The sequence below is a fragment of the Bos grunniens genome, chromosome 19, assembly GCF_055505025.1.
Source record: "Bos grunniens cultivar Pamir isolate PY7600 chromosome 19, Bosgru_T2T1.0, whole genome shotgun sequence".
NCBI lineage: Eukaryota > Metazoa > Chordata > Mammalia > Artiodactyla > Bovidae > Bos > Bos grunniens.
This window is the reverse complement of record NC_141183.1, coordinates 12,063,751-12,090,518: the sequence shown is the minus strand read 5'-3', so window position 1 is coordinate 12,090,518 and position 26,768 is coordinate 12,063,751. Positions and strand designations below refer to the sequence as shown.

Here is a 26,768-nt window from a genome sequence, read left to right as displayed (position 1 = left end):
GGGCAGGTGGAGGGCTCCTCTCGACAGCGTCACCACACCGAGACAGTGACACCAGCTGGGACCTTTGTCCCCCATACAGATGTGCTCCCAGAAGCCCTGGTGAACCCTGAAGTCTTAGAGGGGGATAGAAGGACAGCTGAGGGGCTCAGGGAAGCCAGGAGGGGGGTTGGGAAATGGTAGGGAGTGCCCAGTGGCTCTTGGGTGCGACCCCTGCCCCAGTGGAGGCGAGCCCAGCCCCAGAAGGAGAAATAGCCTCTGGGGCGGGTGCAACTGACAAAGAGGCCGGCCCGGCTAACGGCCAGCGCTAGCACATGTGCCCGCTGCCTCCGGAGGCTCTCCCTCCAGGTGGCACAAGAGACCACGAGTGGCCTGGGCTGTGGGAACCCAGCAGCCCTGTTCCTCCCCAGCTGAGCCCCCAGGAACAGAATCCCCTTTCATGGCCCTGTGGGTGGTCCCACCAGGCAGCGGGGGCGGGGGGGGGGGGTGGGGGGGGCGCGGTGGAGGAGGGAGGGAGGGGGCCCGGCCTGCTGACAATAGGGCCAGCTGTGCTGCACCCCACCCCCACGGGGACCCACCCAGGGCGGGCCAGTACACTGGCTCACCCCTTTGCCTCAGGTCAGTGCCGCCGCCCACCCTGACCCTAGGCCCCGGAAGGGAAAGTCTCATCTCTGGCAGGACCCTTTACTTGGTGAGCCTGGGGTGGGGGGTTGGGGGGTGGGGTGGGGCAAGAGGCCCTGGATAGACAAGCTCTGCCCCAGGCCAGATGTTCTGGGGCGGCTCCTCTGTTCTGGGGTACTTGCCCTGCACCCCAGCTGCTCCACCAGGGAAGCAGGAAGCCCTGGCCCCGGCTCTGGTGGCTGTCCCCCAGATGGTGGGTTGGGTCCACCCACGGAGAGCTGGGGGCCCTGCCTGGAGTAGAAGGACCCATCATCTCTCCTGGCCCCCACTGACATCCCTCCCCCATCCCTGCCCCCGCCTCCCACCCCAGCGCCATCCTGGCCTCCTTGCTCTTAATCTAAGAACTCCTTTAGGGGCCCAGCCCTGACCATCCCCAGGCTGGAGGGGGCGCGTAGCAAGCCTGCTTTGCCAGGCACCTGTCTCCCCGCCCATCCTGGGGGCAGCGAAAGAACGAGGGTGGGGCCAGACCACGGAGCAGCCCGCCCAGGCAGCCCACCCTGCCCGTCAGCCCCCCGCTCTCCGGCCATGTCGCGTGCCCCCCGCCCCACCTCGGCCCCCCTTCCCCCTGAACACACACGGCAGAGAAACAGGCCCCAACACGCGGGCAGCCAGCTGGCACCCAGTCAAACTAGCAGCCAGGCACGCTGCCAGGGCAGCCAGCCAGCCAGCGCTGCCACTCGCCCCGGCCCCGCCCGCCCGCCGGCCTTTACGCTGGGAGCTCACAGCTAGGCGGCTGCACCACGTGGCCTGTCAGAGCGAGGCTGCAAGGAGAGGAGGGCAGGGGAACCCCGTAGGAAGGGGATCCCAGGCCGGGCAGCGCAACTGCAGGCAGAGAAGGGGAGACTGGGGCACAGGCCTGGGAGGTGGTAGGGTCCCCAGGACAGACACACAAGCTACCCTCAGGCGGGACCTGGCAGATTGGGGGTGCGCTCCCCAGGGGCTGCTGCTCCTCTAAACTCATCTTTAGCCCCAGGTGGGCCTTGCCCTCCCCCCCTACTCTGGGTTCTGGAGCCTTTGTTCCAGGTGGGCGACTCAGAGGCCTCCTCGCTTCCCCTTGTCCTATACCCACCTGCATTTGCCCACGGAACCCACCGCCTCAACATGCACGCCCTCCCCCAAGAGACCATGGGTGCCCTCAGCCCGAGGAGGCGCCAGGGCTGGTTCGGGGCTGCTCCAACTGTCCTTGCCTTGGAGCAGCTGCCTCCCCGGCATGCACGGTGGGTAAGGGGTGGGTTGGGGGGCTGGCACTCTCCCACACCCTGTCCCCTCACACTGGGTGGTGGGAACTGCAACTTGCCAGGTGGCTCTGGGGCTGCGGCTGCGGGTGGCGGGGTGCCCCGCAGGCCGCGAGCAACTCCTCGGAGGCAGCCGTTGGCCGGGGGAAGTGAGTGTCTGGAGGCCGTTGAGGGCGCTATCTGTGGGCTGCCTCCCACCCGCCCACCCCCGCCTCTCCGGCAGCCCCCAGAGAGGCAGGACAGGGCGCCTTCTCCCTGGGCCCCAGGGCTGGTGGCACTGCCCACAAACTGCCCTTCTTGCCCGCAGGGTCCTCAAGGGTAGGCCGGAGGGGCAGGGGGATATGTACCTTCTTACGCAGAGCTCTGCCATCCTGACCCTGACCAGGGATCACTGTGGCAGCCAGCCTGGCCACACCCACGCCCCCGAGGCCAGGTCAGGGCAGGGCAGAGGCCTGGGGCGGCCGTGGGTTCAGTGGAAGCAGTTCTACATGGCTGCCGCGAGTATGCCCTGCCCGCCCCACGGCACTCGGCCCTCTCCTCCCTCCCATAGACGTTTTGGGAGCCAGAAGCTCCTGCCAGGTTCAGGAGTTCGCCCAGCAAATGCCGAAGGGAGAAGAGCTGGGAGGAGCAGGGGAGCAAGGGGTGCCAGGCATGGCCATCCCGGGAAGCCCCGATCCGGAGCCTGACACCATTGCACCAGGTGTCCCCTGGGGAGGCTGCGAGAGGCAGGGGTGGGAAGCAGGCGGCAGAGGGGTCTGGGCCAGGTGTCTGCTCTGCCCACCTGGGTCTTCAGGGCTGGCCTGGTTCCCCTTCCAGGGTAAGGGAGCTGCTCCTTATCGCCTACCCAACATGTGCGCTCTGCACGGCGCTTAAAGCCCAGATTATTTTAACAACTGTCCCTCACTCGTCACCTGTCCTGTTTGGAAAACAGCCCCTTTCTTGTTGCACAAAGAGAGGTTTCTCTCGCTCTCCGGCAGCACTGGGCGCTAATCTCCCCGCCTGGAACGCGGGCGGCAGCGGGCGCGGTGTGTGGGTCCGCGTGCTCTGCAAACACAACGCCTGCCGCTCAGCAGTCATTGAGTTACGGCGGTGCTGGTGCCAGGAGCGCAGAGCCCTCTGTGCCCGCTGCCAACTGCAATTACCTCTCCGCGTGCCAGCCGCCGTCAGGCTTAACCCTTCCTACACTGTGGCGGCCGACTGGATATCAGCAACCTCGGGCTGGGGACACTGGGGCTCAGGGTCACCGCCCACATCACGGTGCCCAGGGGCTGAGCAGACAGTGCGGAGCTGGGTGGGGGCGGTGATCTTCCCTGAGAGTGCCAAGGGGAAGCTCAACATCCTAAATAGGGCCTGCAAGGGCCCTCCAGCCAGCCACAAGGCCTGAGAGTGACACGTATGAGGCACCTACTGTGTGTACAAGGCTGCAACCGAAGGGGAGGCAGGGCCAGAGAGGGACTCTGTTCTAGGGCAGGCCCCCAGGGTGGCGCCTGAGTCTGTTGACAGCTCTCTCCTCCCCTCCACTCCCTCCCAGCTGACACATCTGGAGCCCATGCCTCTCTGAGTCTGGGAGGTGGGCGCAGGCCTGCCCGGCCAGCCCAGCTGTGTTCCACATTTCCTCAGCTCCCGCGAGCCTTCCCGGCCCCATCCCTTTTCCCTCTCTGCCCATCTCTGCTGCACATCTGGCCAAGAGTTACCACCTCCCCCATGACGGCATCCTCGACAGGGAGGCAGCCCCTTGCCCCAGTGCTTGGCATGGTCTGCCAGACACAGCAGGGGAGCCCTTTGCTTCACCACAGGCCCTGGGCACCACGATCAGTGGCTCTAGCCACAGGGTACGGCTGGGAGCCTGGGCCCCTGACTTACCTTCATGGGAGTGGGAGAACCAGATCTGGGAGGTGGCAGGGTGTGAGCCCCGGTAGGCCTGCTCCGAGGGGGACGGGGTGGGGCCACTGGGGTGCGCAGAGGCCGCCGAGCCCAGGCTGCTGGTAAGGAAACTGCCCATGAAAGAGGAGGCCGGAGAGTTCCCCATCAGGCGGCTGCTGGCTGTGGACACAGTGGGCGAGAATGAGTCTGGGCAGGGACAAGCACTAAGGAGCCCTTCCCCAGGGCTGACTCTCAGGCCCCAAGGTTCCAGGGCTTTTGTCTTCAAATAGCCAAGAAGCCAAGGTGGGAGAAGCTGCCTGCTCGGGCCCTGGAGGCCTAGACACCCTCCTGTTCTTGCAAAACCCTGAAGATTGGCACTTCAGCTGAGTTGTCCTCCTTCACCCCGCCCACCACCCCCAGCAACCAGGTGCCAGGTACTGTGGGAATAAACATTCAGGGACCCAGGGCTTGAGGGAAATATCAACCCTATGGGCGGGTCTCCACTTTGGAGGCTGACTCCCCCAGGCCTCAGCTGCCGGCAGACCTGCCAGAGTGCAGCTCCCGGAAAGGCCCAGGGTCAGCAGGTCTCAGCCGTCTCTGTCCTACCCCCAGGTGGCACTAGGGCTCTGGCCTTCCCCCCAGCACCCAGCAGGGTCTTCAACCTTCTCCCCAGGTCCAGTTAACCACCTCATCACACTGGATGCCCTCTACCAGGTGAGCAAGAGAAGAAATGGAGGCAGAGCAAGAGAGAACCACAGGAGGAGCCCGAGAATGGACATGGCAGGATCTGCTTTAATGTCCCCAGGGTTTCTCAGGGTCAGGCCCTCCCGGTGGCACTGAGACACAGTCAGCCATTTATGTTTCAGGATACTCGGCATTTCGCCCAGCAGCTAGCCTCCATGGCCTGCCTACCTGCACCTCTGACACTGTGTCCCCCTCTCTGCCCTGTCCAGCGGCCAAGGCCAGGCTGATCGAGTCTCTCCGGGTTACCATGGCAACCAGTGGACTGCCTAGGAATGGTGTACCCAGTGCACTCTGTGCAGTGCAGCCCCCGCTGCCAAGTGGGTGGTCTGGGCTGCACCGCTCAGCCCCTACCCCGTCAGGGACCCCTGGCACCTTGTCACCTCCATTTCATGGGCAGTGAGCCTGGCTTGGGACCATCCTAGGGGATGGGGAACAAGGTTCTGGGGGTTCACCATCCCATTAGGCTGAATGCAGCAGCCTGGCAGGGTTTGCAAGGGTTCTGGGGGCTCCAGGAGGCTGCAGGCCCGGCCCAAGGTGAGTCAGGGCAGCTGTTTCCCTACCCGGGAGGCAGGGGGAATTTGCAAATTTGTGATGCCTCATCCAGCCTGGCTGGGCCCTGGGAGCTTCCCAGACGTGAGGTGACTCAGCAGAGAGGCGGCAAGGCCCTGGAGCGGGGGAGAGGGAGGGGCTGCCCCACCGGGACCCTGGCAGCTCCCCTCCACTTCCCTTCACTCCCATTCGAGGATGAGACTTGTGGATGAGAAAGGCCTCTCCCAGGAACTGGCCTCAGCGGAAGAGTCTGTGAGTGCTGGCCGGGTGCTAGGGTGTGAGCTGACCTCTGTGGTGGGTATCAGGCCAAAGGGAGACCCTGAAAGGACCAGAGGACCCAGGGGCAGGGGGCGAAGGTGTCCAAGAGCCAGGGACTTCCCAGACCACAGGGCTGGGACTGCCATGGGCCCCGGCCAGACCACAGGCACGTCCAGCCAGGGGAGGAGACTCTGGGCTGGGAAGGGAAGTACTGGCCTCCCGGGCGGGCGGGCAGAGCAGGCAGGAGATGGAGGGCGGTTCCTGCTGGGCTCCAGGGACCCTGGCGGGGGGCCATGCTTGTGGGATGAGTGAGGCCTCTTCCTGCCTCGCCCAGGCCCACCCCATGTCCCCCAGGCCTTCCCACCCCCGCACCCTCCCAGGGAAGTCCCTCCACCCTGCTCTTCCTGGGGACAGTGGGAAGCAACCGAGTCCAGAAGTTGGTCTGGATAAAGGATTTCTCTGGGAGCTTGGCCTGAGAACCTTGAGTTCTCCCACAGCCCAGCGGGTGGGGGCGGTGGGTGGGCCTGAGGCTGGGCGGGAGGAGTGGCCTGGCATCCCATAGGGCCCCTCCAGTCTGGATGCAGGGAAACTGAGGCTCAGAGGTGGCCCCCCTCACAGGGTCTCCCACACCGAGGCACCCTGGAGGGGCAGCAGACCACCTCTGCAGACCCACTACCCACACCCCCAGGGACCACCTACCAGGGGCAGGGGCTGGTGGGGAGCATCCCTGAGGCCCAGAGGGGGATGTTCGACTAGTCTTCTAAGCTGGAACTGGGGTGGGGATGAAGGAGATGTGGGACTTCCTGTCCCCCTCTCCCAGGAGAGTGGTCCTGGCCCTGGCTGGGCACTCTTAAGGGTGCCTGTTTTGACACCATCCCAGAAGGGGATGTCCCACTGCATGGTCACTTTGGAGGGGAGCGGCACTGCAGCTCAGCAGCCCCGGTCCCAGCTCCACGAGGCAGGGGACACACCGACAGGCTGAGCTTCCTGCTGTGTGCCCACCTTGTCCAGGCCAGCCACTCTCCCAATTTGGGGGACCCTCTTGGAGACTTTCCTGAGTCCATAAGAAAGGAACCCTTGCTCCTGAGTGTGGGAAGTGAGTGGCTGGGACGGCACTCCAGTCTTGCCCTTTGACCTTGGTCCAAGGCTCCCCGGGGCCCTCCTTTGCTCCAAGCCTTTTGGGGATGCCCCTGCTTCTCCATCTTCCCCAGCCTTGTGGGCAGTTTGTGGCCCCAGTGTCCGGTCTCAGGCTGGACCATTTATCTCGCGGGTGGGGGTGTCTTTTCCCTCCTTTTTCCTTTCACACTGAAAACGGAAGAGGCTTATCACATGAATATTATGTCTTTATATCTTCACTGTAAGACATTCATATGACAGATACAACAAGGAAGGAAACAGAGATATCAGGGACCCCGCTGTTCTGGGGCACAGCCACACGCATTCCAGGGACCACTTTCCAGGCACTCGCCCTGGTGGGCCACCTGCGGGTTCCCAGGTGTCCTCTCCTAAGGCCCCAGCCCACAGCAGCAGGTCCCGCCAGGGGCTCTCATACTCCCTGACTGGCAGGCCAGCGCTGGGGGATGGGCGCTAGGCAGCTGGAAAGCCAAGTCCCCCGATGGCCCCCCAGCCTGGACCCTGCTCAGTTGGTGGGTTCCATGAGCCTTGCTCCAAAAGGGTCAGTCTCCTCCCGCCATCCTGGGCTAGAAGTCAGCAAGCTGCCGCAGGTCCTACAGGCTTTGCCAGGTGGGCACTGCCATGATGGGTGTCAGGGAGGGGATGGCTGGCACCCAGAGCCTCCCCTACCCCATCTGACCCCTGACCCTAGACAGAGCATCCATGCTCCCGTGTCACTTCCACCTCCAAGGACTTCGGTCACGGCCCAGCCAGCAGAGGCATGGGCAGACCTGGCTGCCACCTCCCAGCCCCCGCCCGCCGACCAGTAGCCAGTCCCAGACAGAGCCTTAGCAGAGGCGGCCTGGGCCCCGGCCAAGGCTGGAGCTGCATGGCCAAGTCTGGCCGGGAACTGGGCTGGAGACTTCTTTCCTCTTGGCAAGGTCCTTGCCCAGGGAGTGTTGTGGTTAGCAACCCAGGAGGGGACAGTGGGAGCCCTGAGCAGCAGGAAGGGCCAGAGGGGCTTTCGGCTCAGAGCCCCCCGGGGGCTGGGAGCCCTGACCCTGGCACTGTCTGCCCTAGCCCTTCTCACAGCCTTGTATTAATGTAGGTCACCGTGATCCCAGGTGGCGGGCCCACCATGGGACTGACAAAGGGATGGGCATCATCACTGTTGGCCCCGCAGCCTCTGGGGTTTGGATGTGGCCTGTCCAGGGAGCATGGTCATGGTGGCCTGTGCCCTGCGTCCTCTAGGGTCTCGCAACAGAGCCATCTGGCCAAGTTGAACATCATCTCAGGACTGAGACCTGAACAGGGCCACTGAGGCAGACAGTTCTGTAGCCACACACCAGCCCCCAGCCCGTTGTCCCCACTGCCCGGCCGGCTCAGGCCAAGGTCTGCAGCCCCAGACACAGGGCTCCAGCCCCGACTCCAGCGCCGCCTCAGCTCTGCCTGGGACACCACGGAGGCCTGGCCCGGGTGCCGGGCTGGCTGAGAAAACCACTCCGGAAGCCAGAATGCCCGGGAGGGCTGGTTGACACCCCCACCCCCCGCCATGGCCCAGTTCCTCAGACCCGGCCCTCACCCCCGGAGGCCTACTCGTTCCCACGCCCCGAGCGCAGACAACCTGGACCGGGAGACAGGCCGTACCTGGGCCCTGGCCGTGTGGCAACTTCCAGCTGCCCCAGCTGGACGGGGCTGGGCTGGAATCCCCTGACTGCCTAGCCTGCGCTCACAAGGCCATTCTGTGCTGGCCATGCCCGAGGCTGCCCCACGTGCCCCCAGGCGAAACCAGGGGGAGTGGGCCTTCCTGTGCCAACCTGTTTGCCAGGCCCACCTGCTGCAGCCAAGACATTCAACAGAAGTTGGGCAGGCCAGAGGGGTGCAGAGGGGGCCCCTGCCGTGGAGTCCAGGGGTGTCCCAAGGAGCTTCCAGTCCAGGGAGTGTCTGACGGGCAGCAAAGTCACCAGAGCTCAAAGTGCTGGCGCTCCAGAGGCTGGCCCTGGGGCCCTAGATGACCCAGGGCCTGCCCACCTCCTCTGCCTCCAGCCTCTACCTCCCCATCAGCCAGGCGGATGGAGGGACAGACATAGAAGGGCCTGGGAGAGCCCGGGAGTGGGAGTGGGAGCCCGGAGTACAGCAGCGGGAGCATTTGTTTTGACTTAAGTGAGCTACCTTTTCTGGAAACGGTGAAATGGGTTGTAAAAAAGCACACACACAAAAGGCCTCCCTGTGATGGCTGGCGGCCGCTCCTGAGAGTCAAGCCCTTTCCGGCTCCCCTGCCACTGCTGGAGGCCCAGCTGATGGGCCACTGGCACGAGGCTCCCCAGGGGTGCTGTGTCTGGCGGCTGTACCTACCCACCGCCCAGAACCGCTCCCGCCCTGCTGCTCACACCTGCTCAAGGCGCCCCACCGCCCCCAGCCCCTGGCAGAGCCCGCCTGGGTGCTGGGGACATCCAGCCCCCCTGGGGCCATCCCTGGATCTCCCCTAGGACCTCAGGGGCAGCTGAGACACTGCCGTGACGGGTGGCCTGCCTGGGAGGCCAAAGTGCCCCTCGGGTGCTAGAACAGGCCCCCCCCGCCCGAGGGATCCAACTGGAGAGGAGGCAGGAAGGCTAACAGCCCACCATGTGGACTGTTCACATTCCTCTCATTCCAGGAGAGGGAAGGGGAGGGCGGATGTCCATCCCGGGTGTCCGTGTGGACAGAGGTGGAGAGACCTCGGTCCAGCCTGCCTGCAGGCGGGTGGGCGTCCATCTGTCTGGCCACCCAGGAGAAGAAAATGGGGAGAGAGACAGGGCTGGGGATACCAGGCCCAGGTGGGAGGGGCTGCTCTGGACTGCCCCACAGGAAACCCAAATCGCGCAGAGCAGGGGCCGGGCCGTAGAGGCTACGCTGCACTGCCGGCCACCAGACCCGCTCTGGGTGCACATGCGTTCCGGGCTTAATTGCTGATGTCACCAGTGACACTCCCCACTGGGCTGGAACCCATCAGTGGCCCAGGCATGAGATAATGTATGTGTGTGTGTATGTGTGCACGTGGGCGTAACAGGCAGTGAAGCGAGTATGTGGGCACTCAGGGTGTGTCAGCGTGTGTGCATGGCTGAGAGTGCATATGGGCAATGGTCACGCACACAGGCTACAGATGTGCATGGAGGTCTGGGGCCGGGGCTCTGAGTGTGCGCTCAGGACACGGGTGTACACACCTGGCTCTGAGTGTGTGCGAGGTGGTGACTTGTTTGCATGTGAGGGACTCACACACAGGCCGGGCCAGCCCTCAGGGACGCTGCTTCCCAGGGTCACACCCCCACCAAACCGGTCTCCTTACTGGCCAAGACTCTGAAAAAGGCTTCAGGCCTTGGATTCCATGTGACGCCCACGGTGGCAAGTGAGAGACGCCAGGACGCCCCTCTCCTTCTCCACCATCGGGGGCTCATCCAGCTTGCTCGTGGTGGAAGGGGAACTCAAGCCTTAAGGCTGTACCAAACTGTGGTCCCAAGACCCCCGACTCCCTGCTGCCTGGGAGTTGGCCCCCTCCCCAGCCCAGCGACTCAACCCATAGCCACCTGGGCCTGACACTGAATCCAGCAGTGGTATGGGTTCTGGGGGCAGCAGGCAGGTTGCGTGGCCATCTCCCCACAGACACCTGATCCCTTTGCGGTGAAGAAGCAGCTCAGGAGCCCCCTCGGATCTGAGACCCCCTCCCAGCAGGGTCGGTCTTACTGACAGGCTCTCAGAACCCAGAAATTGTCGGGATCGGGAGCATTCCCCTCTGTCCTCGAATCGGGGGCCTCCTGTCTGGCTCCCCTCACTTGCTGGGTCTCAATGGACACAAAACCTGCCCTGCTTTCGGCCATCCTCTGCTGCCCAGCCCGAGTCCCTGAGGACGCCATCCAATAACCCCAGCTGCCGTCCACAGCCCCGCGATGATGCAGGCCTAGGGAGGGAGGAAGGAAGGGCAGGAGAGGAGGAGGAGGCTGGAGGCGGGAACAGAGACAGCTGCAGCGGTGGGAGAGGGGGTGCTGGTGGGAGGCGGCATGTGGGGGCCAGCAGAGGGGACAGAAGGCGAGCCTCCGCCAGCCCCGCCCTGAGATGTGGGGGTAGCCCCGGTGAGGGGTGTCTGCCCAGAATATGCAGGCGTCACATGGGAAGCCCCTCTCCGCTGGTCCAGGAGAACCTTCCAGAAGACCTGGTTGGCCCAAAGGCAGCGTCTCTCAGGCCATAATAGGAAAACTCTGTGGTTGCTGAGCCACCAGGCCCACAAGTGTAGAGGCAATGATGACAGGGGACAGGCCCAACCACCAACAGCCCAGAACTAATAAAAGAAAAGGAAAACCGGATATAAGTCTGGTTCTTATTAAAAGGGTAAATTTAGCTTTCTGGCTGGAGGGGGAGGGGGGCAGCCAACACTCCCCCCTGGGGCCGCCCTCGGACTCTGGCCGAGAGAGTGACTCAGAGGGTTGCTCCCCCTCCTCCTGTTCTTCGCACCTTCTGGGGTCTCCACCTCGCTTCCCTCTCACACCCTCCCTGGCAAGCAGCCAGCACTCCCCGTCCAGGACACCTCTGAAGGCTGGGGCGGCGGGGGGTGGGGGGGGCGGCGTGGGGAGGTGACCAGCGCCACCCCCTCCAAACCCCGCCAGCCAGAGAAGGAGCCTCAGCCAAAGCATCATACCATGTTGAAATAAGCCAGCTGCAACAAGACGAATGCCCTAGGGGCTGTAGTCCAGTGTGAACATCAGGGTGCGCGCACACACACCCCGCCCCGAGCCCCTGGACAGGGTCATAGGGGCCCACCCTGTTCTCCTACACTCCATCCGCTGGACCCCGGCGCTCAGCACCTTGAGCTAGTCTGGGACACCCCTCTGTCTCAGCTATGAGCAGGCAGGGCAAGAGGGGAGGAGATGGCAGGGTTGGGGGCAGGGCTGTGCCTCTCCAGGCAGAGACCTTCAGGGAGCTCACATTCTTGAATGTCTGACAGGCCACCCTCTGCAGCCCATCCCTGTCTTCTGAGACTCGCAGTAGACCTGGCCTCCCCACCCGACTCTAACGTCCGAGACCAGAAGCAGGAAAAGGCCTGGCACTGGGGCTGGGGCTGCTCCTGGCTCCAGGCAGGAGGAGCACTGTGAGGGGGCAGCTCACTGGGAAGTGGGATCCCCCACAATGTGTTCCTGAGAAGAGAGATGGGGCAGAGGGCAGGGTGCACCCAGGGCTCCTTATCCTTGTAGCTTCTTCTAATAGCACTGCTCTGACAAACCACCCCACTCCCTTCAAAGTACAGAGATAAAGTATTTTAATTTCTAAAGACGGTGAGTGTAAGTAGAGAGAAAACCTCAATTCTCTGGTGTACAACTACAATATTTCTGGGAACTGTCAAAATGAGCAGGGCAAGGAGAGCTGTTTCTGGGGTGGAGAAGGGCACCCCACTGATTGAGGGTCCCAAATAGGGATGGAATGCCAGCCAGCCCTGGGGAGCCGGTAGGGGAAACAGGCTCAGGGCAGCCCCACAGGAGCTCCCAACGGAGAGAAGACCCCCGGCACACGCAGCTAGCCCACAGCCTGTGCACCCAGCCCCAGGGTGTGCGGGGCAGGGGATGGGGGGAGCTCAGGCAGAGAACCAGCCTTGGATCTCCAGCCCAGAAGCCTGCGCTCCTGTCTCCTGATGCGACCACAGGGTAAGCAAGTTGGCTTGCTGAGTCTCCACCACCTGGATCCCACCTGCTTCAGGGGCAGGAGGCAGCAGGGAACTCAGCCCTGAGACTGAGGACTGACTCCCTCGCCTGATTCACAAGCTGGGCTTGAAGCAAGTGTCATTGGCAAAGGCTCTGCTGCCAGAGCAGAGGAGGGGGCTCTGTGCTGGGCTGCCAGAGTGGTTCAAGGTCTCCAAAGGGTGCCCCCCACTCCAGTCTAGAGACCACAAGATGCACCATGACCCTCCTAGCCACCTAGTCCAGCAGCCGGTACCCGGGCCAGCTGCCCACTCCCCAGGAGGGCCCAGGGCATGGTTGGGCTGCCCTGAATCTCCATTGGCTCCAGGTAGTCCAGTGCAAGTGCCCAGGGAAGCTCGGGGCACATGCTGACCTCGCTGGGGCAGGCAGCTGATGTGGGAATATGGGGAGAAAGTGCTGCCCAGACCAGACAGCATGAACGTCCTTGTCACCCAAGCCACAGACTGGGTCCGGAGTTCCGGCCGGAGAACGAAATCCTAACCCAGCTCATTCGTTAGACAGTCACTGAGCGGCCGCGGTGTGCAGGGTCACCAACCCTCACCCTGGCATCCAAGGAAGCCGCAGGCTGCCCAGGCACCCGGGCCTTCAACAATGGCCCTCGGGCCTCTCCGTGACCCACACTGGCCTCACAGCTGCTTGGGACCATCTCACTGGCCTTTATCTTGGAGCAGACGTTTGACAGGTAGAAAGACGCCGCTGCTTGTGTGCACCTTCCAACTTTTCTTGATTTTACCTGTATTCACACTTGTTAAAGGCTTTTTAAGAATTCGCCTAAAGATGCATTACAATTTAATTGAGCTTTAATTTTAATATTAATTTAAAACAAATTAAAAGCTTATTTTTAGGAGACCCAAAGGGATGCAAAATGTCTTGAAAAAGGGACTGGCTTCAGGCAAACTGCCCTCAAGTGACCCGCTGGCCAGGCATGTGGCAGGGCAGCTGGACAGGGCAGCTGCCCCATCGGGCCGACTGGGAAGTCCTGGGGGACCCCAGGTCCGGCTTCTTCACCTGCATTCTGTGTAGGGCGAGGAGGGCTGTGCCCACGAGCCAGGGACAGAGGGATCTGCTGGCGCCCTTCCGCGTGGTGCTGCCGAGGCCAGGAGGCGCCACGGGCAGGAGCCTGGTCCTGTCCTCACTGCACCCGTGTCCGAGCCTAGGTCCTGAATCTTGCCTGCTGGCTGCCAGGACCCTATAAGGGGTGATGAGAGGAGGCATCAGGGCCCGTGCCCCACCAAGTGAGAGCTGCAAGGACGTGAGTGCTGCCTGGGCAAGGAGAAGCGACCAGGATCTGGAGTAGCAGGGCTTGTGGGAAAGAGCCTCCAGGAGACATGCAGGCAGCGGGTCCCACTAACTGCCACCAGCCCCAAGCAGCCACGCACTCCTGCCAGGCCAGGCTGGGCGCCGAGGCTGAGAACCTGGAGCAGCTCCTAGGCCTCCTGGTGCGTAAATGCTGGAAACAGAGTGGTGTAGCATGGGGGCCCCACCTGGCTATACAACGCTCGGGTGCCCACAGCCCCTCGCCACCACACCTGCCGGCCAGGGAGGCACACGGAGCAGAGGGTGAGGGGCCACAGCCCTGCTCCCTCATCTCTCCTGAGCCCTTATTTTTCTCTTGTTGATTGACCCCTAGTTCTTGCCTACTCAGTCACCCAAACAGCCACCATAGAGGGGAGGGAAGGGCAGCTCTCCCCAGCATGTGTCCTTCCTTGCCCCCCAGGCCTTAGGGCCCAGGTGAACCCATTGGCTTTTACCCTCTGATCCATCGTAGGTGCCCCATCACACACAGAATCTCCTGTTGATGGTGAAAGAGCCACCTGCAGAGGGTGCCAGGGCCAATCAAGAGACAGGCAGGAAGTGGCCCCACCTGTTGCCCATATTTTGCTCCAACAGATCCCTCCTTTACTGGAGCGGGATGGGGCAGGGGAGTCTCTGCAGGGACAGTCCCCGTCCTGAGCCTTGTTCCATCCCCACCGGCCCCTTCTCTCCACAGCCCGACCTCACGTGTGCACCCAGGGGCCAGCCCTGGTGTCATACAGATGACGCTGGGCTGTACTGCCCAGCAGACCACTCCCTGCCACGCTCTCGCCCCTGCCATCGAGTATGGAGCTAAGAAGGAGGGGATTGCCCTTCCTGCCAATCTGTTTAGCTCTGACATCTTTTTAAAACACAGTCTGGGAGCCTCTGAAGATGACAGAAGGTGCTTCTGGAAGGAGAGTAGATGCTGACCTGATCCCTGCGAGGTGGCCACGCAGGCTGGAGACACTGCCAGCAAGACTGTCTACCACGTGTGGTCAGGTATGGGGCAGTTTCTAGTGTAGAGACAAGGGCCAATCCAGACCCCTGTGTTTCCTGGCCTTCTCTTCCTAATGAGGTTCTCCCAGAGCGTTATCTTCTCGATTTTCCAGTGTGGCGGCACACTGGTAGGAGAAAAACCGAACAGCCCTCTCTCTGTGTCTAAAGGCACGTGTGTGCTTTGCCTCGGTGTGCACAGACAAGCATACCCCTTCTCGCCCCAGCCGTCCTGCAGGGAGGGAGGCCTGTGATGGCCAGGCCCAGCTCCGGGGAAACAGAGGGATGGAAGGCAGAGACACCCAGACTCGGGACCCTGCCGTCCCTCAGGGAAGGTGGCTCCATGTAGAGGAGGATGGAGCTGCCGCAAGGCCTGGTGAGAGAGACTGCTGAGGACGGTCAGGGCCGGAGGTCACGGGGATCTGAGCGTTGGTGACTGTGGGGGCTGCCCAGGTAGGAAGATTCCAAGAGGGGCAGGGGAACGGGGCAGAGAAGGTACTTGAGGCAGCAAAGAGGGGCACAGAGGTGGCCGGAGCCTGTGGGTAGCTGGGCATAGGTGCTGAATACTGGGAAAGCTTGGGGACAGTGGAATGACAAGAGTAGGGGGTGGGAGCTGACCTAAGGTGTGTGGGGGTGAGGGGGCTTGGGGAAGGGAGACCTTGAGGGAAAGAGAAGCAGGGCTGAAGGCTCAGACAGGCTTGGGACTGACTTGCAGGTCGGGAAAGGGCGGGGAAGCTGACTAGCACCTCCTAGAGGAACTGGGCGTGGGTGTAGCAGAGACATGACTGCCAACCAAGGTCCATCTAGTCAAAGCTATGGTTTTTCCAGGAGTCATGTATGGATGTGAGAATTGGACTATAAAGAAGGCTGAGTGCCGAAGAACTGTGGTGTTGGAGAAGACTCTTGAGAGTCCCTTGGACTGCAAGGAGATCCAACCAGTCCCTCCTAAAGGAAATCTGTCCTGAGTATTCACTGGAAGGACTGATGCTGAAGCGGAAACTCCAGTACTTTGTGAAGTACTGATGTGAAGAACTGACTACTTGGAAAAGATCCTGACGCTGGGAAAGATTGAAGGCGGGAGGAAAAGGGGACAACAGAGGATGAGATGGTGGGATGGCATCACCGACTCAACGGACATGAGTTTGAGCAAACTCTGGGAGTTGGTGATAGACAGGGAAGCCTGGCGTGCTGCAGTCCACGGGGTGGCAAAGAATCGGACACGACTGAGTGACGGAAATGAACTGAACAGATTCACTGGAAGAAGCCTGGGGCAGGTGCTGGGAAAGGACCAGCTCCAGTTCAGTGGAAACCAGAAGATGGGTTCCATGGTGACAGAGGGAAGGAGGGGGCTGAAGCAGGGGCAGGCAGCTCACCAGCACCGAGCCCGGCATGTCGGGCTCTGAGTCTGCCATCCAAGGTCACTGGGGACCTTTAGGCTCCACCTCTGGCAGCTGGCCAGGAGCTGCAGGATGGAGCAGGAGGTGGAAAGTGGAGACAGACCAGAACACCCATTCTGATCACTGGGCCCGCTGGCTCTCCCCCAGGCCAACTGGGATGTGATTCCTTGAAGGTCCATTGTGTCTGTGAGTGAGTGTGTGTATATGAGTGTGAGCACATGTGAGTGTAAGGACATGCCTCAGGGTATGAGAACACATGAGCAGGTGTGATGAGTGTCCATGCATGTGTGAGCTCGGCTAGTTAACATGCTGGTGAGACTGTGGGGACGATGACAGGGTCTGTACCTCTGCCCCCAAAGGGGACACAAGCAGGGCCAGGCAGCAAGGCTGGTGCTAAGTTGGAGCCTGCCACACAGAGCTGCCCTGAGATGCTGATGGAGAGCAGCCTGGCAGTGCAGCTCCTTCCCCACCCCCATCAGCACATCCCCACCCTGGGTCCCGCCCGTAGGGTCTCATCCCACTGTCCCCAACCTACCTTCTTTTCACCCCCATCCAGCTGGGCTCCCAGCACACCTGCCTTGAGGGTAGGAGGCCCTCCCTGGCCTGGCTGTGTGATATTAGGGCCATGGTGTCCTCCCCAGAGCTGCCTTTGAGAACAAAGTCCCAAGGAAGAAAGGCCCTGGCTTCCCTGAAGGAGGAGCACAGGGTTAGAGCCAAGACTGCCTCTTCCCAAGGAGATGGCAGAGGGTGGTTTAGTCCATAAACAACCACTTAAATGTGGCTGATGATTCTCTTTCACTTGGCGGGGTGCCCCAAGAAGACAGCCCCAGGCCACCCTGGGGGACCCCAGTCTGCCGCACATGGGCCTCTCTCGGCAGCCCAGGCATCCTCTGCCCCTCCCCTGCATTTCTGGTAATTTCTACTGGAAACCAAGTCCCTGCACTTGGATGGAACAGGACTGCTGTAACTTTCCTTTCGGTTCCAGGCACACAGTGGGTCCCCTTTCCCCATCGTCAAACATCTTTGGATCTAAAGACACTGGACTCTTTGTTGGGGGCCCTGGGGGGAGCGGCGAGGGGGCAGGGAACCCAACCCACCTGTTCATTCCCTCCTCCTCCGCCCCGGCTCTAGGTCAGAATGAAAAAAAAAAAAAAAGCTTCCTGGCTGATCCAATCTGGAACCTAATCGTCTGGACAGCTGCAGCAGCCCTCGGATGCCAGCCCGGCTGGCTCCCTGCTTGAGCACTGGATGCCTCCCCGCCAGGCCCTCAGCCTGCTGCAAACCCACACCAAGCCCCTATGTGGGGCTGGGGCAGCTCCCACCCTGCGCCCCACCTTTCCAATCCCACACCCAGTTCCCGACTGGTCCCCATCCTCTGGTGGCAGCTGCTGGCAGGGCCACGGGAGGCAGTAATATTATATATTACAACAAACAGGGGCGGCCCACTGACAAATAGGCCTGCGTGATCTAAACGGTATATTATCCCATAAAAACGTCAGCGGGCAGGGCGTCAAAGCCGAGATGGAGCAGCGGCCCCAGAGCACAGGCTGCAAGGCCTGAACCTTCCTTGGCACAGCCCAGAGCTGCAGGGATGTGTTCTAGACAGTGCATGCTGGTTGTGATCTTGTTTGCTTTTAATGCTGAATCTTCGGTGGGAGAAAGAAGGCCCCATCGGTTAATAGGGACCAAGGAACCCCGGGGGAGCCGTGCCCTGGCGGCTGAGGCAGGTGGAGCGCAGCAGTGCGAGTCACCTACTGCCCAACAGGGCAGGTGCTGCACCCTGAAGCCCTGGCATCAGCTCGAGAGCTCTGGGACAAGGCCCAGCAAAGATCTCCGAGGACGGCCTTTCCAAGGGGCGCCCACCTTTCCAAGAGGCTGCTGGTAGTGGCCCGAGTGAGAACTTTCTCTGGATGGGTGATGACAGGCCCCCTTCCGAGAGGCTAAGGCAGCACCTCCACCCTGGGGGGATGGTTTCTAGTCATCAGAAGTCATCCAAGGTGGACGCTGGTCAATATGGCATTGACAGGGCTACTGCTGCCTGGTGACGTGCGGCTGGGAGGAGGAGCGACGCTCCAGAGGCTGTGCTGGATTTTCTTGTTGGACTCTCTAGGCAGAGATCAGCCCTGAGGCCACCCAGGTGGAGTCCCCAAATCCCTTCCATGCTGACCTCTGGCCAGTGTATCCAGGGCCCCTCTGAGAAAGCCCTGTGCAAAGGGCTGAGATCAGGGCAACTGGTGGGAATCCCCCTGAGACTCTGGCCATGCCAATCAAGGCAGCTGCCTGCCCTGCCGCACAAGGTCCCTGGGGTAGAGGGGCAGCTCCCATCTTTGGGGGCCTATATTCAGGTATTTATGGTAGGGAAGAGGGCAGGGCGGGGGCGCGGGGGCAGAGGCCACCCAGAGGCCTCTTTCAGAAGAAAGGGCAAGGGGACCCTGGGGGTGGTGACCAAGGCCCCTTTCCACCCAGAAAGCACTCATTCCCAGTGGTACTGGCTGAACTCTATTTGAGCTTGGGAATTCCCAGCTTAGGGCCGGTCCCAGGCTCAGACCCTGGAGCTAGACCAGGGGCATTCTGGGAAGTGTAGTCCTTTGGGAGTTGAGAGGGCCTGCTGGGATTTTGGGGGGTGGGGTGGGCATCCCATCAAGAGCAAGCAAATAAGCAGAGAGAGCAAAGGAGGTTACCCTGACCCTAATCCCAAGGTGGAAGTCTGACATTCCTGGGAAATGGCTGAACTTAAGACATCTGCTCCCTGAAAAGACACCAGCCAATATTGGATTCCAGCCCCAGATCACACCCGCAGTGGTTTCCCTGAGCAAACTGTCTGGAGCTCTTATTTTGGTGAGGAGATCTGGGAACTCCCCAGAGAGGAAAGACCCGGCCTGAATTCCCCAACCCTTTCCTCCTCTGGCAGCTGCCTCCAGACCGCAGGAGAGACAGGGGTGCTACCTGCCGGGCTCCCGGAGAGGCTGCAGCGCATCCCGCACACTCTCGCACATTATTTATGCTCACAGCCCGCGCTGATGACATATGTAAGTTGACAGCGAACATCCTATCAACTTGCTGGAGTGTATCTTGATTGTTAAAACACACTCTTAAAGGTGTACGATCATTTATCAAATTAAAATAGCGGCGCCTTGCCTGTCCCTTTTCTGCCTTCCCTGACCACTCCCCTGTAGCCTTCCTCCTTCTCTGGCCTCCTGGGCATCCTGCCCTTGTACCCAAGCCCTGCTCCTCGGGTGGGATGGGGGGAGGAGAACCCTGCCCCTGATTCCAGGGACCCAGACTCAGCACCCCCTCCCCATCCCACCCCAGGCCAGGGCAAGCCCACTAATCGCCAAGAAGTGACAAACGCCAGAAGCCCCACCAATTAAATCTAAACTCAAGCAAAGCTCAGTGGCCAGTAAATTATTATTTTTATTAGCTTGAACCAAGTTCCCGTAAGAGAGAAAGTCAACTTGCTCCCATGAATGGCTCTTGTATAATTTATTTAACTCTGTGCTCTTTGCCAAAGCCTGGAATATTTTTAGCTCGTTCTGTTGTTGGATTTGGCTTTTTTATGTGTGTTTCTGAGGGGTATTTTTAGCTCCCTCCATGTTATTCTAACAGCCTCCTGTGCGTTTTGTCCTGTCTGTGCGGGCTGTTGAACCCAGTCTCACAGCAGACGAGGGAGATTTCTAAGAATAAACGGGAGCATTTGGGGGTGATTTGGGATCCGCACAAGGCCACTCCCTGCCTCTCTGGCTAATTTGCCTTAGTGCTCACGTGACCTGGATATTCCTATAGGAATATCCCTGTAGGAATAATCAGACAAGGGGGCACTACAAGCCCCACTGAGAAAAAACCCACATTCCAAAAATGGTTTCGCTGGGGTGGGTGAGGCGGCCGCAGCCTGGCCAGTCCACGCGGCCGCTGGATTCTGGGCTCCACACGGCGGCCGTGGCTTTGATGTTTGCTTCTGCCGCTTACAGAGCAGGACGGTAGAGTCTTCGGAAAGTAACTCTTTTCACACCTACTTAATGTTGGTAACGGTTGCCGAAACACTCCATCGTGTCATTGAGTTAATGAGGTATTTACGAAATTGTATTTTTTTTCCTATACGAAAAAATATCACATGAGAAAGGAGGGGGATCCTTTGATGGGGTCTTTTCACACCAGGAAATTATCTTCCCCACCCCATCCCCCACCACGTTTTTCTTCTTCTTTTTGAGATTGAGGATCAGAAGCACTTTTAGCAGGAGAGAAGTTTGTGGTTCTCCCACCAGAAGGAACCTGCCGCCCTGTATACTCCCAACAACAACCACAGGCCCAGGGCACCTGGCTTCCAGGCCAGGCCATTTACACGCCAAAGAAGCCAAGAGAAGGGGTGGAGAGGAGAACCCACTCGCAGTCACATTGCCCAAACCTCCGCCTTCCTTGGGTGGAGACCCAGTGATTCTCCTTTGGCCCCAAGGGTAACACACAGAGAAGGATGAAGGGCAGTAGCTGTAGCTGACCGGCTGGAAGAGGGGGCGGGGACCCGGCTTCTCCCAGGCAGGGCTGCCTCCTACTAGACGCACTCCCTCCAAGGAGAGGCGCAATCCCAATCGCTCCAGGCAGTAGCGCTGATGAGAAACCTTGGGTTGGTGTGTTGTTGATTTTCATTTTTTCCCCCCTAGATTTCACAGCTTTGCCTCCGGACCATCTGTATTAGAGACAAAATCTAACACTGCACTAAAAATAATGATTCCAAACATTCTAATTGCACCTTTTGGTGACAAGGTTACTGGAACAGCACTTTACCATAAAACCCCACAGCCCGATGATAAAGCTATCCGCACTTTCATTTTTAGAAAAACAATGGGAGAAGCCCTGGAGCCCAACATCCCATCGGGGTCCTTCAAACTGACATTTTGAAAGCGCTGGGTGGGGGCAGCACTGGAGGAGCGCAGGGAGGGAGACCTTGGCCCAGGCTGGGGGGCCGAGCCAAGACGAGGAATCCTCAGAGGCCAGGGACTCGATCTCTGGTGGCTGGATCCTACTCCCATGTTACAGCCGAACAAATAGGAAGAAGCTCAGTGCAATTTTCCTTTCAGCAGGGTAGTCAGTGGAGGGAGGGGCAGGCTGGGCTGCTACAGCCTGGCTTATGGACCTGAGGCCGTCACGGAAATGGGAAGAAAGTCCGCCAAACTGGCCATTTTGAAATCCGCACACGAGATGCAAAAAAAAAAAAAAAAATTTAACTTAATTATACTTTTTCCTTTTTTAAACTGGATCATATATAGATACAGACCAAAGCAAAGTAGTCTGAGGTATAATTCTTTTTTTTTTTAATTGATGTAGCTAAATTTTAAAACCAATACAAGATCCTGGTTTTCAGCAATTTCAAAAGCCTTTCAGCGGCAGATGTTTCTAGCTGGACGCCCTCTAGGCCAGCCTTCCCATCACAAATGGGTTGAACATCTCCAGGCACAATAGGTCTCTCTGGTCCCCCAGGGAGGTAGAAGCAGCCTCCAGGAGCAGCGGATGTGTGGGCTCCCAGGTGCCCCCTCTGAGGGTGCCCTGGGGACCTCCAGTGAGCTCTAGAACACCCTGCATATGGGGAAGGTGAGTAGGGTCTGGGTCAAGGACACAGACCAGGCCAGCGCCCACCTGATTTCTCCAGTCCTTCCATGGCCTACAATCCTAGAACCACGTGGTCAAACTTGGAATGAGCCAGACAATGGTTCGGGTCACCCAGACCATGTTCCCACCTGGCCTGGGGGTGCCTACATCTGGATATAAGAGCAGAAAGCAGAAATGGCGGCTGACCAGGATCTGGCGAGGGCTGTGGGCTGTTGAATAGGGACAAGGGAGGCAGCAGTGACTTAAACTGATGGGGAATCCAGCTTGGCCAAGCGCCCCCCCCCCCCGCCCCACCCCTGCCCTCTCCCAGCCCCCAGGAGGGCATGGCCCCAGCCTGTCAGTGCACTACTGGGACAGCCTTGGTGTCAGGGGCCCTTCTGAACCCTTGCTTCTGTTACCCTCCAGGTTAGAGGGCATGGCATATGGCATGGCGGGGGTGGGGGGGTGCATCCAGAAAGGACTAGGGACACTGTGGCACTGTCCCTAAGGCTACCACAAGCCTTCAACCACAGCCCCTCAGTGTGAGCTGAGCTGGGCAGGCAGCATCTCCAATGCAGGAGCAGGAGAGACAACCACAGGGACAGTAAGGACAGATATTTAAAATCACCGATTGCCCAGGCAAGTGCTTTTGCTCTTTTGAGTTATAAATCTATAAGAGGAAAAAAACAAGGAAGAGGGAAGAGTGAGGCAGAGGAAAAAAAGCAGCCTTGCAGAAGGCTCACACTGGAACAGGAAACGCGGGCGAAGCGCTGACTCCAGGAGAGGGCTGAGTCCAGCCCCTCCACTTCCAGCTTGCTCTAACTTTTTGAATCTCATGTGGTAAATGCTAAAAGCCCATTAGTAATTAAGCAATTTCTCGTTATTTTTTTCTTTTTAGGAAATTTATGTTTTTCTTTCTGATTGCCCTCCCTTCTGACATTTTCCCTTCTAGCCTGACTCTGCCATCCGTTTTAATCCACACACTAATTGTAATCCCATTAAAGCAGATATAATTTTATTAGTATTCACAGTTCATCAAGCTAGCAATAATAACTGTTACTGCCAAATTAACAACAACAACAACAAAAAAAGAGTCAAACAACATTTCTAATGTTTAGAACAAACTGTAAACAAAGGCAAGCCAACCTTCCAGGGTGACCAGCGGGTCCGCAAACGCGCAGCCACTCGGCTTCCTGCAAGCTCAGCCGGCGCTGGCCAGTGACCTCCAGGGTCTCCGCGAGGTACAGCCCCCTTTGCCACCCTCTGCCTGGCCCTGCTTCTCCTCTGACCTGGCTCGACAGTAGTATCGAAGCCACCCCAGAGGGGGACCGCTCTGGAGATCTGCGTCAGCTCTGCCAAGGAACAGCTCTCTCCCGGGAGAGGTCTGGAGTGCAGGGAGGCCCCAGCTCTCTCCTCTTGGAGCAAATCTGCGGCGAACTCGCCTGCACCGAAATCCGGCGGCGGCCCCCGCGCCGCCCCCAGCCGAGCCGGCGCCGGCACTGCCCTCCCCGAGAGCGCAGGCCGAGAGGCTGGGCCACGATCTGGCCACGCTTTGTCCGGCTTTAGCAGGATACCAGAGGCACTTGTTAAAGCAAATGCATCCCCTGCAAACCCATTCTCGCCCTGACACTTCAAGGCTTTATATAGAAACAGGATTTGCTCGTCTTACACCAGCAGTCCCTATTAACGCTCACCCCGCGCACACACCGCCCTAATCCGAGAGGCCGCGGCAACTCCCCTCCCCAAGTCACAACAGCCGTTTTTGTTCCCGCAGAAAGTGGCCTCGTTGTCCCAGCCCCGGAATGTCTTAAGGATGTGAATGCAGAATGCAGAAATGAGGTTTACGCGGAATTTAGTTCTTCGGCAGGAAGGGGTGGGGGAGGGTGCAGGAGGGGAAAGGCTTTATTTTAAGCCGGCTCCGGGGCTGCCCCTCCGAGACCCTGGGGGACCCCGGGGAAGGGCACTCTAAACCGCGATGATCCGGTTCGGGGAGCCCCCACAGGACGCGCGGGCCGCCACCGGTGCCGGAGCAGGGAAATGAAACCGAAGGCTTCTCCGCAAACGCTCCAAGAGAGGAGGGGCAGGCTCCCATCCGACCCTCGACCATGCCCACCTCGCGGCAGGGTCTCCTCTCCCGCGGCCGCCCGGCCGGCACTGACCTGTGTGCGAAGCCATGGGCAGCGGCGACGGGAAGTACTTTCCGGGCTGGAAGTGAGCGGGGGGCTGCGCGGCGGGCCCGGGCGGGGCGAGGCGCGCAGCGGCGGCGGCGCTGCGGTGGCCCAGGCTTCCGCGCTCCGACAGCAGATGAGGCGGCGGTGCGAAGTCGCGGCCATCCATGCCGGGCCCCGGCCCCGGCCCGCCGCCGCCTCCCGGGAGCAGCACGGCCGGGGCCCGGGGGCGGCTCGGCGCGCGGGCGGCGCGCAGGCGGCGCGGAGGAGGCGGTGTCTGGGGTCACCGGCGGCAGCGGCGGGGCCGGTCAGCACGCGGGCGGACTGGGCTCCTCGGCGGGCGGCCGCGTGCCGAGCCGGCGGCCGCCGTGCGGATCCATAGTCTGCGGAGACAAGCAGAGGAGACTAGGTGACTTGGGGGTTCAGCTCGCCGGGGGGTCCCCGCCCCCGCCCGCCCGCCTGCCACCCTTCCCACCCCGCCGGCCCGAGTCCCGCCAGGCCGGGCGGCCGGGCCCCGAGCGCCCCGCGCGTCTCCCCGCTGCACGCGCGCGCGTGGGCCACCCGGGCCGCCCCGATCCCCCCGCGCACACGCACCGTCCCGGCAACGCTCGGTCCGGAGGAGCCTGAGGGAACCCGGCCGTACCGCTCGCCGCTTCCCCTTCGCGGGTCCCTGCGGCGAGGGCGCCGCGGCGAAAGGCTGCTGGCTCCGTTGGGTGATAAAAACCCAAATCTGCGAAGCCATCACGCATACACACACACACACACACACACACACACACTGGCACACGCACACCCTCTCCCCTCCCCCGCTGCCCAAAGGTGTCTCTGAGGAAAGGCCTGGGGTCCACGCTAGCTTTTTCCCTCTCTCTCCATTCCGAGGTCCAGCTTTTACTGCATTCTGCTTAACCGAATAACCATGCTAATTAAGCGAGTAATTTTATTGATTGTAACTCAAGAGTTTTTTTTTTTTTTTAATAACCTTCCTTTTCTCCCCTCTCCCATCCCCCTCCTGCGTCTTTTGGTCCATTCTTTTGAACCCGCCGCTCCTCCCCCCCACCCCTGCCCCACCACAGCCCTAACAGGACCAAGCCCCCATCCCGCAATGCCGAGCTTGGACCCCGGGCCAGCTCCCCGAGCCCCAGGGGCTCCACGTCCGCCGGCGGCGTCACCTGGGCCGCCACGCCGCAGTGCCCGGCCGGCCGTCCGGGAGCCGGGAGCTTCCTAGCGAGGCTCAATCTCCCCGCCCCCCGGTGAAATTCGCCCAGGATCTTCCTCTGCGGATTGGGGCTTTGGTGAGGGCCTCTTTGAGAGTCAGAAATTGTTCTTCCTCAACGCCCCAAATCGGCCACGGAATTTCTCCCTTCGGCGCCTGCCCCAGCTCGCTCGCTGAGCCAAGGCCGTTCTCCGCACGGCTCGGGGACGTGGGGTTTGCGAGGTCGGGCTCCGCCGTAGGGCCGCGGACAACGGGCCCGGCCCAGGGCAGCCTTTGCCAATGCCCAGGTCTCAGCGGACCCCTGGCCTCCGTCGTCCACCTCCACCTCTCGGCTTAGCCACTTGTAATGTCCCCCACCTCCCTTCTCTTCCACCCCCACCCAACGCGGAGAGTCCACTCCGAGGCGAAATTGGGGACAATTTCAGACGCTGAGTGTGAAACGACGAAGCAAGCAACATAAACTGAACAGCTATGCGCCCGCGTGGACTTCTTTCATTTTGCACATCTCTCATTTCCTCAATCTGCATTGTTTTAACGTTTCATATCACTTCGAACAAAAGGGAGATGGGCAGGCTCAATATTCTTAAGAGTGAACTTTGCATAAAGTCTTCGCATTTTTTTTAGTCGTCCCACCGTGACAACAAAGCGATTAAGATGTTTTCCATTTTGTGAATACCATTTTAAATTACTATATTTAATGCTACAGGTTCTACACGTCTTATTTGCAGACTGTTTTGTGTTTGATTTAATCTATAACCGAAAACATAATGTATTAAACGAATACATATTTGCTCAGCTGATAAGCTTTTTAATATTTATTCGGAGAGCTTTTGCATTGTAAATAAACGGGACCTACACAAAGAGTTCTCTTTGTCTCTCAACTTCCTACAAAGGGGTTTTGGGCTTCCTCCCCTCTAGGGATCGTCAGCTCTCTACCCCGGTCTAACAAATCTCTCGACTCGCCGCCGCTCGGGCCTACTGAGCGAACGCCTGGCCTCAGGACCGGGAGAGCGCCGGGCGAGGGGGCTGCCCGCGCTGGGGTCAGGGGAGGGAGGGGCTGCCCGCGCGGGGCTTAGGGCCTCCGGGCAGCAGCGAGCTGCGAGCCGGGGGGCACGGGGCGGGACAAAGGGAAAGAAGGAGGGGAGGGAGGTCGAGAACCTGCGGCTTCAAAGGCGCCGAAGGCCCGCGGCTGCGCGCACGGGGGGTGGGGGGCTTCCCAGCGGCCTCCGGGGAATCGCGTATACTATGCTTTTGTTTTGTGGGGTTTCTTTTTTCCAATAAGAAATTCCAAAATTGTCGAGAAAGGGAGTTGCTCTCGATTCTCGGGACGCGGGCTTGGCTACCAGCAACAGCTTTAATCTTCACCTTCTGTGGGCCGGACCGATCCTTCCCCACCAGCCCGCCAGACTGTTTACTCGGAAGGGGATGGGTTGTTGTCGCCCCTCCGTGCCGCGGAGATTCTCACCAGGTCAGAGGGGCTTTCCTTTGTGTTCTTTGCTCCGGGGAAGAGGCCGCGCCGCGCCTCCCAGTCCGCCAGAGAGCGGCTCCCGGGGGCCTGCGGAGCACAAGCCCGGCAGGGAGAGGGGCGGCGACGCGCGGCCGCCGCCGCCTGGGCCCGGAGTCTCGGATCCCAGGCGCCGCCATCCGCGAATCCCAGGGCTCCGAGCGGCCTCCCCCCAGCGCCAAGAGAGACCGCAGCTCGCGTAGGGCCAGACTCGGAAAGGACACCGAGCGAAAGCGGTGGCGTGCCGGGGGCCCCCGCGCCGGCTGGAAAATCGCTGACAAGGGTATTTTGGAGAGTCGAACCTCGAAATGCCGGGTCCTCCCCAGGACTCCGCGGCGCGATCCCAGGAGTCGCCCGTCTCTCTGAGCGTGGCTCGAGCGCTCCAGGATTGTGGGAGCGGCTCCTTCGGTTTTGCTTCGGTTTTAAACAGCGAAAACCCTCCCTTTGCTTCGGT

The 26,768-nt window shown here is 60.4% G+C and overlaps 2 protein-coding genes across 5 annotated transcripts in view; one reads left to right on the top strand and one right to left on the bottom strand.

The window, feature by feature from the left end:
- Positions 1-23,766, bottom strand: part of BAHCC1 (BAH domain and coiled-coil containing 1) — a 56,690-nt gene extending 32,924 nt beyond the window's left edge. For all 4 annotated transcript variants that reach the window (XM_086356547.1, XM_086356549.1, XM_086356548.1 and 1 more), the window contains exons 1-2: positions 23,589-23,766; positions 3,777-3,956 (exon numbers count right to left, since the gene is read on the bottom strand). In XM_086356547.1, the coding sequence (XP_086212673.1) occupies positions 3,777-3,956; positions 23,589-23,766 (358 nt within the window). The remainder of the gene's footprint in view (positions 1-3,776; positions 3,957-23,588) is intronic.
- LOC147351228 (uncharacterized) lies at positions 23,765-25,673 on the top strand. The gene is made up of 2 exons (XM_086356553.1): positions 23,765-24,006; positions 24,671-25,673. The coding sequence occupies exons 1-2, from the start codon at positions 23,765-23,767 to the stop codon at positions 24,849-24,851; spliced, it is 423 nt and encodes a 140-aa protein (XP_086212679.1). The 3' UTR covers positions 24,852-25,673.
- Positions 25,674-26,768: the final 1,095 nt, after the last annotated feature.

What these genes read in the sequence shown, in the direction of transcription:
- LOC147351228 (XM_086356553.1), top strand. Translation starts at nt 23,765, where the DNA reads ATGCCGGGCCCCGGCCCCGGCCCGCCGCCGCCTCCCGGGAGCAGCACG. An exon ending in AGACAAGCAGAGGAGACTAG is followed by an intron (nt 24,007 to 24,670) that starts GTGACTTGGGGG and finishes GCCCCACCACAG; the next exon opens with CCCTAACAGGACCAAGCCCC.